This window comes from Entamoeba invadens (assembly GCF_000330505.1).
Source record: "Entamoeba invadens IP1 unplaced genomic scaffold scaff_1105074724937, whole genome shotgun sequence".
Lineage (NCBI taxonomy): Eukaryota > Evosea > Mastigamoebida > Endamoebidae > Entamoeba > Entamoeba invadens.
The window spans coordinates 25633-40930 of NW_004443732.1; the positions used below are offsets into that span (position 1 = coordinate 25633).

At 26.2% G+C, this 15298-nt stretch overlaps 3 protein-coding genes across 3 annotated transcripts; all 3 read left to right on the forward strand.

The window, feature by feature from the left end:
• Nucleotides 1-2092: 2092 nt before the first annotated feature.
• On the forward strand, nucleotides 2093-3161 carry EIN_209050 (hypothetical protein; the record flags this gene model as incomplete). The annotated part of the gene is made up of 3 exons (XM_004261229.1): nucleotides 2093-2930; nucleotides 3002-3078; nucleotides 3108-3161. 3 exons carry the CDS (start codon nucleotides 2093-2095, stop codon nucleotides 3159-3161), a joined length of 969 nt encoding a protein of 322 aa, XP_004261277.1.
• A 3662-nt stretch (nucleotides 3162-6823) lies between these two features.
• Nucleotides 6824-8884, forward strand: EIN_209060 (hypothetical protein; the record flags this gene model as incomplete). Its single annotated transcript, XM_004261230.1, has 1 exon — nucleotides 6824-8884. The coding sequence occupies one exon, from the start codon at nucleotides 6824-6826 to the stop codon at nucleotides 8882-8884; it is 2061 nt and encodes a 686-aa protein (XP_004261278.1).
• Nucleotides 8885-12178: 3294 nt separating this feature from the next.
• EIN_209070 (hypothetical protein) lies at nucleotides 12179-12895 on the forward strand (the record flags this gene model as incomplete). Its single annotated transcript, XM_004261231.1, has 2 exons — nucleotides 12179-12364; nucleotides 12617-12895. The coding sequence occupies 2 exons, from the start codon at nucleotides 12179-12181 to the stop codon at nucleotides 12893-12895; spliced, it is 465 nt and encodes a 154-aa protein (XP_004261279.1).
• Nucleotides 12896-15298: the final 2403 nt, after the last annotated feature.

The following is a 15298-nucleotide window of genomic DNA, read 5'->3' on the forward strand; positions in this document are numbered from 1 at the left end:
ATTTTTAGTTATATTTTTAATATAAATTTCTGTTAACCCATTTTATTTTATTAAAACAATATTCAAAGAAACTACTCTTTCTAGTCTTATAAAGTCGGTTTTTTAACGTTATTTAGTCTCAAACTTTATCAAGTAGACATAAAATTGCTTTAATTTGGTCTAAACATCGGGCATTAAGTAAAATGTGAAAAAACCTGAAACAATTAGGATGGATTTTTGTGATGGCTTCCCGAAATATTCCAATTATTATTATCCAAAAGGGATCAGATAATGTTTAAAGACAGACCGTATTTACTATTTATGTTTTAACAATGCAATAGAAAATAGAAAATTGTAAATATATTTACTCGTTTAAAACAGTTCTATATTTTTATTAAATTATAAAACATTATCAAATGCAATGTTTTAAAATTAAAGACTGGAATATTATGGGAAACGGTTCGAAACACTTTAAAAACATTATTTCATAATATTTACCTTGTCTTCGGCATTTTTCCTTATTCTCGATTTTTTTAAACTTCTTTTGTGTAATTTTTGTCAAATAGACAACATTTCTAAAACAAACAACATTTTTAAACAAACTTTATTAAATAAAATTTCGTCATTAATAAATGATATTTGAATATCATTTGTAATTTATATTGTGTTTATTTATATGTATTATTAGAATAATATTAGAATAAATATAAAATAATATAATATCATATTATTATTTAGTATAATATTTTGTTTAAAATATAAACTTGAATATATTTATATATGAGACTATTTAAATCTAAAAAATTTATTAAACTAAAATTAATACATGGAACCCAAAGAATTTAAAATTGTTTTTTTAGGAGGGGTGATGTCGTGTAAAACTGTTGCATTCAGTGGGATGGTCGGGCCAATAAATTATAATACAACCGCCACATTGAGTGCTAATTTTAGTGTTTGTTATATTCTATTCAATAAAATAAAAAAAATAAAAAGTAACTTAAAGGCTCAAACGCTGTACTTAGACAGGGAATTTGTCAAAACCCAAATTTGGGATACTTGTTTGTTATCATTACTTTTATTCTTTAAAAAATTACAAGAAGCTGGAAACGAACGGTTTATTAACTTGACCAAAATATATTATGTGTTTGTTATTATAAATAAAACACCAGTTTTAAAATTTTAATACAATTATAATAAAATAGTATCAAAATAGTTTTTAAATAGTTTTCATTAACACGTATCAATAATTTCATTAATAGAAATGCAGATATCATTGTTTTCTTTTACTCTAAGATGTACCCTGATACTTTCAATATGTTGGACACGTTCATTGACAAAGTAAAAAATGATATCGTTAATCACAATCAAGACCACCATGTAAGTTATATAATATGCGGATCAAGAACTGATAATGTCGACAATAATACTGTTGATAAACTTAAAGCAGAAGAATTGGCAACTAAAAAAGGTTGTTTGTATGTTGAAACGGGAAGAAACGTTGATGCTCTTGTAAGTTTAGTTTATCAGACAATTTTAGATAAAATAGCATTTGGCCAAAACCCAACAGTTGAAGTTGAAACGCTTGATATCGAAAAACAAAACAGCAAAAAATGTAAAATCGTATAGCCTGGATTATTTTAATTTTACTGCTTTGTGTTTTTAATATAACTACATTTTTTGACACTGATAAATAAAAATACCAATTTAAAATACATTATTTATTGAATTAATTTTAATTTAAATTTATTTAATTTATAAATATATATATAATTTATTTACATACACCAACTTCAATGTTTCTAGTGTAAGTTATTTGTAATAATAATAATAATATTGTAAATGTTATAAAGATTATAATTTCATATTTTAATATAAAAGTTTTTCGTTTTGAAATATTAAGAACTACTTTTATCAAATAAACTTTGTACAAATTATTTAATTTAAATTAAATTTATTAATGAAATTCGGTAGTAAGTATTTATATTTTTGTACTTAACACTTTTATTGGTAAATCAAATATTTTTAAAATTATAAGTTTCTTATTTAGATTATAACTGTTATTATTGGAATTAAAATATCATATTTATATAAAGTTATAATCTTCTTAATAAAAATGATACAACTCGATGGGTACCACATAATGATAGTTTCGCAATATTTTTCAACGATAGATGACTTCATTAATTTAGAACTTGTATGTAAAAAATTCAGAGGTAATATGGCGAAGTTTCATTATAACCCAATTCCTCTTTCATTAGTTACAATTGAATATTTCCCAAACATCGAAACTCTTCATTTGTGGTCTAACGAAGATGAAGAATTTGGAAGTATTCTATACGAAGAATTGGGTTATTACGACCCAGAATTAGCGACGAAAAAGTTTTATAAAGTGATCATTTGGTATTCCGTTAATTATTTAACTTATTTCCAAAACACAGACCGTAACATCAAATTTCACGGAGTGACATATACACAATATGATAGAGAGCTTTTAGGATATAAAATACCCAATGATGTACAAACGATTGGAACGTATTGCTTTCATGAATGTTTAGATTTAAAAGGTATTCAAATTCCTCACAACATAACTTGTCTCGAAAGTTGGTGTTTTAGTGGTTGTGGGTATTTGGTAGAAATCACAATACCATCTTCGGTGTCTTCTATTGGTGAAGGGTGTTTTAATGGATGTGGAAGTTTAAGCAAATTGGTTATACAACCGGGTATAACAACACTTCCCAAGTGTTGTTTCAAGCAATGCTTTGCTTTAAAAACGTTGGTGATACCTTTTACTGTTGTTTCTATTGAAGACCAGTGTTTCCAATTTTGTGGAAGACTAAGTTCTGTGGTAATTTCCAATACTGTAACGTCTATTGGAAATGAGTGTTTCAACATGTGTAAAAGTTTACTAAATATAAATTTGCCAATTCATTTGACATTAATTGGAGATAAATGTTTTGAAAAGAAAACAGTTGTTCATCGAAATTGATATATGGTATTCTCATTTTTGTTATTTTCGAAAAAGATCAAAAATATCGTTTCGAATATATAAAAGTAAATATTTCAACTTTATTTAGATCAAATCCTTATTTTTTTTTATTTGTTTGGAAATATTGATAATATATACATAGAAATTAGAAAAAAATACAGTAAAACCTCGATTATTTCCATTTTTATTATTTTAAAAATCTCAATATAGTTTGAATGCTTAAATCCGGCACAAATGAATTTAGGAAACCCGCATTCGTTTTTTTTCTTTTATTTTACAATCTTTTACTAAAAATACGTTTTTGCTTTAAAAACATGAGACAATAAACAGATATCGTGCTGCAGCAATTGGAGATGTTTATGATGCAAGGAACTTGGAAATTGAACCGAGAAACTTGGAAACTAGACATGAAAGAGAACGTGTACATATTAATACAAAAACAACAAATCCACTTTTTGATAAAATTGATGGTGTAGTATTCATAGAATTGATACAAAATACACTTTCTGTTGTTTCAGAACAAAACTGTACCAATTATCACTTTCACACGTTGAAAGTTGCTTTTTGTTGTACTCTTGAAATGACACTAGAAAACGACGATAAATTTACACTCAATGTTGAGATAACCGATCCTGTATTATTTGCAATTATTGATTCCTATTGTGATATGTGATTATTTTTCGAAATGACAATTACATTTTTTTATTACTGAACTTTTTAGTGAATTGTGTTTTGCTTTTTAGGACAAAAATGGGGTTTTCCAATATGCCAGATTTTAGCTTACAAACAATACTATCCAAATTGAAAAATTAGAGTTTTGTCATGAGTTGTAATATTGGATTAAAAATTTGTAATTTTAAACATTTTCGGCAACAAACTAATTTATGTAAAAACCACATTTAATTAAAATCTGTCATATCATTGAAAATCCTACAATTTTTGAAATCAAATATGCGGTTTTTGGCGATTGTTCAATTGATTGCAAAAAATAAACTATTTGTGTAAGTTCACAAATATTCGACAATTCTCTTGTTGTTATATTTACACTTTCTCTAAATGTTATTTTTTCATTATCCAATTCAATGAACTTTTCATAATCAATTATTTTTTTAATAACACCTTTATCTTTTAAATAATCAACAAAGTTTTGAAGCACTTGTTCACAATCATCTGCAACTATTGGCTGAATGATAATTTCTTGTCTTGTTACAGGCATATCAATCAAATTCGGATTATCACCAAAATTTGGTACAAACAATTTGCTTTTGATCCAACAATTAAAAATTGTCGCAAAAAACATATCTTTCCATACACTTTAAAAAAGGAAACTATCAACTATTACCATTTTGATAATTCCTTTCAAAGTCTACTCATTTTTCTTACCTTCAATTTCAAGTTTGTTGTATTTGTCCACTAAATCACGCAGATGTTTGCAATAATATCTTTTGAATGTGCAAATGATTCCCTGATCCAGTGGTTGATAAATTGATGTCACGTTTGGTGGTAAAAATAAAACAAATATATGTTCAAGTTGCATAACAGATTGTGTTGGTAAACCTTTGTTGATACACAAATTGTGCGAACTGCAGTTATCAACTATCAATCAGATTTGTTTATCTTAAGTTTCGGAATGAATCTTATTATTCCAAGTTCTCAAAAAAACCACAAACAAAGAGGTTGTCATCCATGCGTTTTCATTGTTTTGTAAACTATATTATAATGTTGCTGCAATTATGTGTTATAATGTTGTGGTGTTTCGGAGCGTCCAATTATAAAAGGTGGCAATTTAACAGTTCCAGTTATATTCGTTGCCAATAAAATAGAAAATCTAGTTTTATCATTTTTGATACTTATACTTTTTGTTTTGTAAAAGAAGTTTTTCCCAGATCTTGATTTCTAATGTGGTATCGTCTCCATTATAAACAAAATCAATACCAAACTTAACACCATTATAATCAACAAGCGTTTGAATAGCTTGAATATAATCTTTACAATTTTCCAAATCCACCAATTTTGAAATGATTGTCTTAAACAAAGTCAGTTTCTTTTTTAAAGTTTAATAACCATCCATTAATATTTCTAAAGTTTTCCATTGTTTTAATAAGTTGTAAATCTAAATCAGTATTGTTGGTTTTATTTATCGGTATTTTCAGAAAATTTTGTAAATTACTTTGAAACATGCATTTTATAGTATCTTTTTTATTAGTATATTGTCTTCAAGTAAATTATTTAATGATTCCATTGTCTCCAATTAATTTGTTGGCAAAGACGAAAATTATGTTTTTCTTTATCTTCACTTTCTTTCATTTTATAGGAATAACTTGTGTTTGGGACTTTATCGGGGTTAAAAGTTAGTTGTGTTCATTCTTGAAGGTTAACTCCGGTTAATTCACTTCTATTTTCTTGAATTAGCATTTTATCTTTTTGGATAAATCCGAAAGCCTTTTGCCTTTTGAGCCTTTTCTTTTCATTGAAATTGTTTTTTAAAGTTTGTTTTTTCTAGTCTGTTTTAAAAACGAAAACATCGAATATTTAAAGTTGGATTGATTTTAACTTTGTTGTTAAATTCACCAACTTAAGATTACATTGCATTTTTCCAAAATACTTAAAACAAACAATCAAATTTTTAAATTGTTGGGGTTTGGAAATAATCGAGGTTTTACTGTATTTTATATCAAATTATGATTAAAAATAGCATTAAGTCTCTTATTATAATCTAATTAAAATAATAAATTGTATTATAGTCGGGGATAAATAGCATTAAAAAGGGACAAAGGTAGTTAATTTTGATAAATATAATTTGGAAACTATAATTTTTAAAAAATCTATTTAAAGGTCAAAATAAACATAAAATTAAAATAATAATATAAATTATCGTTTTATATTTTAAATGATTATAAATTGAATAATTATAAATTTCTATTTCAAAAATAAACAAAAACACCTCAATTTGTCCACTTAGAAAAATGTGGAAGTCTAAAACGCAGCACTTTTTATGGTTTGTCTGAAACTTGTTTTGTTAAAGAATTTTTCCTTTGTTTCATTTCTTTTCTACTCTTCTTCAACTCCAATTGTTTTAATGTTAAAATGGTCGTTCTCTTTTCCTTTCTCAATGGGAATGGTTCAACAACGAAAGATTGAAAGATTTCAACAAATAATGATTTTTCAGTGATTCCCTGACACTTTAAAAAATTGACATTGTAGTTAATTCATTAAACTCTGGCATTTTAACCATATACATCATGAATATATATTGAAATACAGTTTTTAAACTGGTTTCTTGTATTTGAATTGCTTTTTTATGTTGATTGCCTGTAGTTGTTTCATCAAGGGTTCCTTTCTCTTCTTCTTCCATTGTTTTCAAAGATTGAATAATATCAAAAATAGAAAGTTATGGTTTTCTTTTATTATTTTCAAAGTAGTTAATTGAAAAAACCCTTCTAATACTTTTATAGTTAAAAAATATATTTTATAGTTTTTTACTCAAATTAACTACTTCTGTCCCAAATTAACCCCCTTTATCACCCGACTATAATTTAAACTTTTAAAAATTATCAATTATAGTTTAAATTATATAAAACATAATAACAATTTTTAATTTATTTGGTATAATTAATTAGTTAATTGTATTAGATATAATAAAATAATAATAATTTCATAACAACCATATATAATAGATATTTTTATTTAAAATTATTGTCAAATATTTCAATTCAATCAACATGTTTTAAGTTGAAATATAATTATAAGAATTAATAAATACCAAAAACATGTATTATATATTATAATATATTAAGTTATTATAACTAATACAATTATTAACAATTGAAGAAATAGTAAAAAGAAACTATAAATTACATGTCAAGTAAACTTGAATTAATTTACCTTCTGAAAGTTGTGTTCTATTTTGACACTAAAGAACAATTACAGCGGTTTATATGTGTAAACAAAACATGCGAAGACACTATTAAAGCCCTCAAAGTCTCTCCTGTATTTATAAACACGATCAGTTACGTTTGGTTTACAAAGCACTTTACACCAGACACCATCAACTTTGGCTCAAGAAATGTCTCTATTTCAAGCTTTATGGACAACATTACTTACATCCGTTTCCCATCGTTTATTACAGACTTTTTAAACGGTACTTTAACGAAGGAAACCCTCCAGAAAATTCTTCCTAAAATCACTTCTTTGAGATTTATAGACAATGATGAGAATGACGCCGATATAAATTCTTTAATATTAGAAAACGCGAAATATTTGACTCACTTACAACACTTAGAGGGAGACATAGAGTGTATAACAAAATTCATAGAAATCTACACTGAATATGGTCAAGAAAAGTACATCAAACTTCCTAATAAAATAGTGATTCAGTCTTCTCAAAAATACCTTCTTCGACTCGACGAAGTCACTTATAATAAGTTGGAGCGCATTCAAAAATGTTTCTTTAACAGTGGGAACACGACTATATATATAGTGTTCTCCACTGTTTCTTCTCCACTAATGTACCAACGCTTTTCTCAATTCAAAGACTTTGTATTTTACTCGCGATGTTACTCGAAAGAAACATCAAATTTTTGTCATGAGAACTTGTTTGTCGACAGTGGAAAATTCATAATCAACGGCGAAGTCAATTCAAGTGATGCCAATACAATTTTAGAGAAGATGTACTGTGAGAAGGTTATACAAAGTGAAGTGTATCAAACATACCAAAAGTGGGATGTCTCATCTATTGTCACACATTTTTCATTACAAAATTCTTTTTCCCTCAACGATGCAGTGGCAATTAGTTTCTCTGCTAATATACAAAATGTCATCTTCCTTGAAATTTATAACACACAGAATTTCTATTTCTGTGACACTTTTTGGCACCTCGAAACTTTGATAATTAACAGGGGAATGAATATCGACTTCAGACAAAATAGCGCCTTTAAAGCTCTCAGAGAGATGTATGTGCTCTTCTCAGGAAATGTGCTGATCGGTTCTGAATTCTGTGACGACAAAGTCGAAAAATTTACAATAATTCTTTCCACGCAAGTATTTGTCAAAAACACTGTCACACAACATGGAAAGATCAACATTTTTGCGTCTTCAGATATCAAATTTTTGGACCAGAAAATCGACAAAATCAAATTTTACGCAGAGGAAATCGAGAAAGTTGAATTTTACGAAAACGCAGAAGAACGACTTTTTCTTGAGAAGGAAAGCATTTTTAAAGTACCAACGAAAATTGACAAAATCGAAAAAAACAAAAATTTTGATAACGTCGAAATTGTACTGAACGAAACCCTGGCATTATCCAAAGTGTTTCAAATGCGGAAATTGATGGTTTTAACGCCTTACCTCCACATCAAAAAGCACAAATTTTACATAGACGAGACGCAGCGGATGTACGAAGAGATATCATTGCTTTTCTCTCGCAATTTTTATGATGTGAAATCGACAGAACCGTTCAGATATCATTTCAATGGCAAAGAAGTCATTGAAAGTCGCTTAGTTCGATACTTTGAGTTAAGTGTCGGGTTAAGTCTCATTTCCGTTGGTATAGTCGACCAAAATGAGTACTCAGACGTCGATAATTGTCACGTGGGATGGCGGGGGAAGTCGATTGGAATACACTCGGACGACGGATGCATTCGTTCGCCCTTTTTACCAAATGACATCCTTGAGAAGAAACACCTCTCTTTTGGAGCTGAGATAGGCAAAATCAATTGCGTGGGGTGTGGGGTGTATCTGAACAAAGAAGGTGCAAATGTCCTGTTTTTCACTATCAATGGAAAGATTGAAGAAGTCATAAAGATCGATTTCAATCTTGTAGCCGTTGCTATTGGTGTCGAGGAATTTTCGTATTTGGAACTGAATGATGGGAGTAAAAAAGATTTTAAGTTCGACTTACATACAGTAATTAAGAATTAATATTAATTATTAATTATTAATGATCATTTAATAGTTAACTATGCAAATAAACGAGTTCTAAATCAAGTGTTTAGAATAAGCAATGGTATATTGTTATGTTAAGATACTTTTACTCGACGTTTTCTACTTTCTTTAATATTAACATCTGACTATCAATTTTTCGTCTGTTTTTTAAGAAATAGATGCTATTTTATATGAAATAAATCAATTATACTATTAAAGAGTTCATTGAAATGATTTTAAAAAAGTTTTTTTTATATACCATAAAACCTTTCAAGAGTGGGATTTTTTGGACTAAAACTGAAAATAGAGTTCTCTATAGAGTGCCAATTAATGTTTGATTGGCTAAAAATGCCTGTTCTCGAGATAACAGAGACTACCAAACTCTCCCGCTCTTGGGAAATTTTACTGTACCATACATCTTTATTTTTAATGAATTCAAAAAAACAACACCAAAAATTTTTTAAAAAAAGTTGAGTTGGAGGAAAAAATCTGTTTTGATAAAAAAGTCTGGTTAAATAAGGAAAAATAGTAAATGAAATTAATTTAAACTAAACGATGAAATAGTTTATTAAGATAAAATAGTTTTTTATTATAATTATTTTCTTTTCTTATCCAGTCGGATTTTTTCTTTTATTTTTAAATTAAATTCTAGTACTTAACTAATAAGTAACTAACACTCAATTTTTGATTTCTTCCTCAGGACCAAATTTGTAAGTGACAAAGACTAAAAATAAAACGACTAATGATATGATGACATATGTATTGGAAATGAAACACGACTTCTCTTTTTTTTCAACAATAGTTTCGATGTTGATTTGTTTACGAACGACATTTGTTTCAGCTGGTATATTTTTTTGGTCTTTTTTGAGCTGCATTTCCGTAGCACTAAGTTGCTCGATAGCATCCAAGTTTTTTTCTAAGGCATCTAGACTTGCACAAAGTTTTTCATATTGTTCTTGGCATTCTTCTGGAGTTGCTTTGTGAGTGGATGAAGACATAAATTTTCGATTTTATAGTTCTTTTTTTTATTTATTAATTCTTATTATTAAACTATCAAAAAAACTAGTAACTTGATATATTTCAGTCTTATATTTATAAGTTTTCAATGATTTTGAAAAATATTTTTGATTGAAAATTGCGTTTATAAAAGAAAAACGATTAAAATTGTTGAGTAGTAAATCATCCAAATTGTTTATATATTAATTCACACTTGAGGTATTAAAGTGTCAATTGAAAGTATTTAATTTACTTAAAATTAGTTATTAAAATAACAATAGTTGTTATTTCTTTTAATTTAAATTTGTTGTTATAATAATCAATAAATATAAAACAAAAATCATTTATATTTATTTTGTTGGGTATTTAAATCAAATAGATAAAAGTCGGTTTTCGATGACAAGTTAAATTTATACTTTTTATCATTTAAATGTTACTATTTGACACAATAATATAAAATCGTGAAATTTTTATTTTTTTAATATTTGAAAAATCCAATAAAATACTTTTATATGTATTTGGCAAACGATTTAAAACAACAAATATTGCATACTGTAAAACTTAACATTTAAAAGACTACTTTTTTATAATAATAAGCATCACATATTTATTAATACCATAAAATTATAATAATATCATGAATTGATGGAATTTTAAATAATATTTTAATAACAATTAATACTTAAAGTTGACTATAAATTACTTCTTTTTTATTTTTAAACCTGATATAAAAAATTATAGATTAAGTAAAATTATTAACCCTTAGATTATTGGAAATTGATTTTTATATCTTATGTGCATGTATGTGTGGGCCACAAGTCGGAACCCAAAATTGTTGTAAATTATTATATGTTTTTTTACTTTGGTGTTATTTTTTTTAAAGTTCTTGTTTGATGTTACATGTTTACACACAAAATATTTCTACTTTTTATTTTAGGCAATTATTCAAAACACAATTGAACAATATATAGTAAAACTAAATACAATTACTGTTGTAATAAAATTATTGAAAATTAATATTTAATTGGTGCTTCCATTTAAATTAATAATAACAATTTGGGTGTTATCGAATTATACGTGTTTACCGTTGTGTGTTGTAATATAAAAATCAATAAAACGATAATTAAGAAAAAAAATATTTGTATATAATATCTCGTCTATATGTAATTATCAACAATAAGTTGTTGAATGAAAATTGTTAACATTAACTAAGTTACACAATTTAATTTATAACAATTGTTTGTATTTTATTTTTTTCAATAAAATTTCAAAACGATTACATATAAGTTACAATTGATATTTAAAAATAACAATGTCATTAACAATCGTTATTCAAATGAAAATTATATTTAACAATTAAATTAGTATTCAAAATCTTATGTCTGTTATTAATAATTAAAATTTTACAATTCAAAACAGATACTAAAATATCAAATGTCCATTTTTTCATAAATAATTTAATTTGTGTAAAATATTATTGTTTTATTTTTTAATACACAAACAGACATTGACAAGAACAAAAAACATGAAAGCCACTCAATGATTGCCTGTTATTATTTATAACAATCCAGTATTATTTTATAATAGTTTTTATTCTATAAATTTGATTTTTTTATGAATATAAAAAGAATAAGTAAAAAGAATGAAAAATACATTTTTATTGTTTTTAATTATCGTTGTTTTAAAAATTCTATATAAACCAAACTCTTTACTTTATTTTCAAATGAATCAGTTTTGCAAATACATCATCATTTGCATTTTTATAATTTTAGCTGTAGTATCATTCGTTTGTTCTTGTTCTTCTTATTATAATGCACATTTAACTCTTTTGATAAAATACCAAATACATTGTTTATTGTATATTTTATACATTTCCAATTAAAAACCCATATATCATAGTTTTATTTACTATTTAAATATTACTTTTGAGTTGTTTACATATTTTAAAAATTTAAATAACTTCGATGAAACATGAAAATCGATTATTAGTTCATTTGAAATAAACTTAAGGAAAGTACACAAAACACGCCATTTCAATTTTTTTCAATTGTTTACTACAAAAACAAATTTTCAGTAAATCAAGACTAACAATTAATATTTAAACAATTAAAAGTTATATATACTATAAAAATTATAAATAAAAAAGAAAATACTCAAATTAAGTTTGTAGCAGGTACCGGTTATTTTCTCGACGCAGGATACTTTTCCTTTTGCAAAGCAACATATAGTATCAGACGAAATGAAAACATTGGATTTGCACGATATTTAATAACGTTAACAACTACATGTGTTGTAATGGGTTTAGTTGTCGTCGCTTTTGTCATTAAATTGTTTGTCAATGGTGGGAGGAAAGTGACTGGACTCGTTTTTACTGGTCTTTCATCGATGGTATTTGTACTGACTGTTATTCTTCTCATATGCCTTTCTTGTAAGAAATATCCCGATTATATTATTGAGGATGAAAGAGCCTTTGAAAAAGAAGTTTGTTATATTTTCTATTTAATGTGATTTACTTTGAAATTATATGATGTTTATAAATATAATATATATTATATTTACTATACTATTAATTAGTACAGTAATTATATAATTATATTAGGAAAAGATCCGGAATGTGTTTAAATAGAACGATATTTGTTTTTGTTTGTGTAACAATATAATAAAATATCAATAATATTATAAAATTTAAATGTTATTAAATGTATTATAATAACAACATTAAATAACAATTAGCACAACTGTTGCATCGATTTTCAAACAGACGACGAAGGAAAATACAAATTGTGCCAATGCCAACAACCGATGGATCAAGACGGAAAATACACGTGGTGTGATAAATGTAGGCTTGGACAAGACACAGATGCACTTGCAGCACTTGGAGCCGGATTTGCTATGTATGGGGAATTGTTATGTGAATTGGTTATACTCTTCTGCTTTATAGCTTTCACCGTATTACTATTTTTGTGTTCAGCGAAACTTGGAGAAAATGGATTTTCGCTACTTCCAAATTAGAAAGTCTCAAATAAACCATTTTTTGATTTGTTGTGTTTTTAAAGATTTGAGTGTAAACAAATGTTTTTTGGTTATATTTTAACGTTTTAAATGATTTGAATTGGTAAAATAACATAATTAGTGCAGTTTAATGTTATAAAATTTCGTTTTTGAGATTCTTGTTTTGCATAAACTAATTTGTATGTAATAAAATAACAAATAAATTTATTTAGTAGAGATAGACCCATCCATGAAAACAATTGTGGAAATATTTATAATCTGTCATTTCCAAAACCAATAAATACCACCCAGGAAGTGTAACAGGGTCGGTAATTTTACCATACGCTATATAGTGTTTTTGTCCTGTTGTTTCACACCCACCTTCAATTGTCTCACAAATTAATTGATCGTCATATTTGTATGAAGCAATAAAAAGAGTTCCCCAATAGTATTCGACATGCCAAGTAAGAGTCACGTCTTCATGGGGTTGAAGTATATTAAAGTTTATACTATAATGTGTTACATCTCTTTCGGCTGGCTTTTCGTATGTAACTGTTGTTACATTAAAATCAAGATTGACTGTTTTGTCTTCGCAGTATGACATATCAATAACACCCAAGTCGGCACAACTCAAAGCAATTAGTAAAGCAATGAACAACGTCACAATTAGCTATGATTTTATCTCGTTAGTTTAAATAAAGAATAAAGAGGTCATTTTATTTTGAATTGTTATTATTTTTAACCAATTATTTCAAAATATTAATTTTTATGAATTATTAAATTATTGCATTGATATAAACAATATTTTTTTGTAACATTGTACAATTAAAACCAATGAAAAGTTGTAATAACTTTACAAAACATTTTTTTGAAGTCAATTATAATAAAAATATTACAAAACTCTGAACATAGTTGAATAAATAAACTAAAACAAAAAAACAATTATATTAGAGGTTAAAAAGGAATATTTAGTAAAACAGCAATTTGCATATTGAATCACAACAATATCCATTTTAAAAAACAACATTCAGATTATTGAGTTTCTTTTCCTTATAATTAAAATAATAATCATATTATTATAGTTCATGATATAAAAGATAATAGTATGAGTCTTAAAATTGTCATAAAAAAAAGCATTGTACAATAACACCAAACAAAAAATCAATTTTCTAAATAAACACAACCATCAAAATGTTAATCTAACCACAAATAAAGTGTCTGTTTTGGCACATCTCATGTTTAAATCATCACTTAAGTATGATCATTATTACATTGAGCAAACTTATTGTAGGTATAATTAAAACTTTCACCAATTTACAGCCCAAATTCACATTTTTCGTCTGTAAAAATTTGTAAAAGATCCTTACACTTTATTTCATATCACATTTTTTTGTTTAGTCAAAAAGATACACATTTTTTTGAATTCTATAATAATAATGCAATTATTCGAGTTTAATACAAAGTTAATACAAAGTTATCCTACATTTCATTTTAATTACCTAAATGTTAACACGTTTGTTGTGTTTGTCGTACTCCAACTTAGTGGCTGTTTGGCATATTGCGTTCTTCAATTGTTATTTTTTTAAAAAAAAATATTATCGAGTAAATATTTAAATTAATATCACACGTTGAAATTATTCTGAACACTTTTTACAACAATCTCTTAATTAAATATTCATCATTTTTAAATAATACACATTTTCTTTTCACGTTTATTTTTTTTGCTGATGCATCCCTTTTTAGTTTTTTCTTTGTTTCGTCTCATTGTTTATCAACACTTATTAATTCAATGATTTGATTTTACATTTGTATAGACATCACATCCATTGTAAAACTTGTTTAACATTGAAACTCATCTACAGTCAACAGATGGCTAACACATTTTTTTGAATTTAAATTTTATTCATCAGACTCACAAATTTCGCATTTATTTGTAGTCTGTGAACATTTTCAATAAATGTTTTGCTCTTGTCAAAACATTGCCCATTTGTATATTGTTGTCTCCAATGTGCAAGGGACTTCACAATGAAGGCATATCCCATTAACATAACAATTGTTGAAATTATTAATTCTAAAAATGATTCTTAGAAGATATGGTTTTGTAAAACATAGATATTATTGTAAAACACATAAATTCATTTTGTAAACATAGTGCATGAATAATTGTTCCAACAAGCTTAACAATATTGTATGACTAAATATGAATCAATAAATGTTGATAATTTCCACACAAATTGTTAAGTGTTTAGCTTTGAAAAAATAAAACAGTAAAAATAAAAACCCTCCTCTTTTTGCTTACTTTGATCTTGACACCAAACTCTTAAATTCCTTCTCAAAGAATCCAAGTGTCTCAAGTTGTTTCATGTTAATTTCGATTTCCTCTGTTTCAAAATTGAGTTCCTTATCTTGTCCTCCATTTTCTCT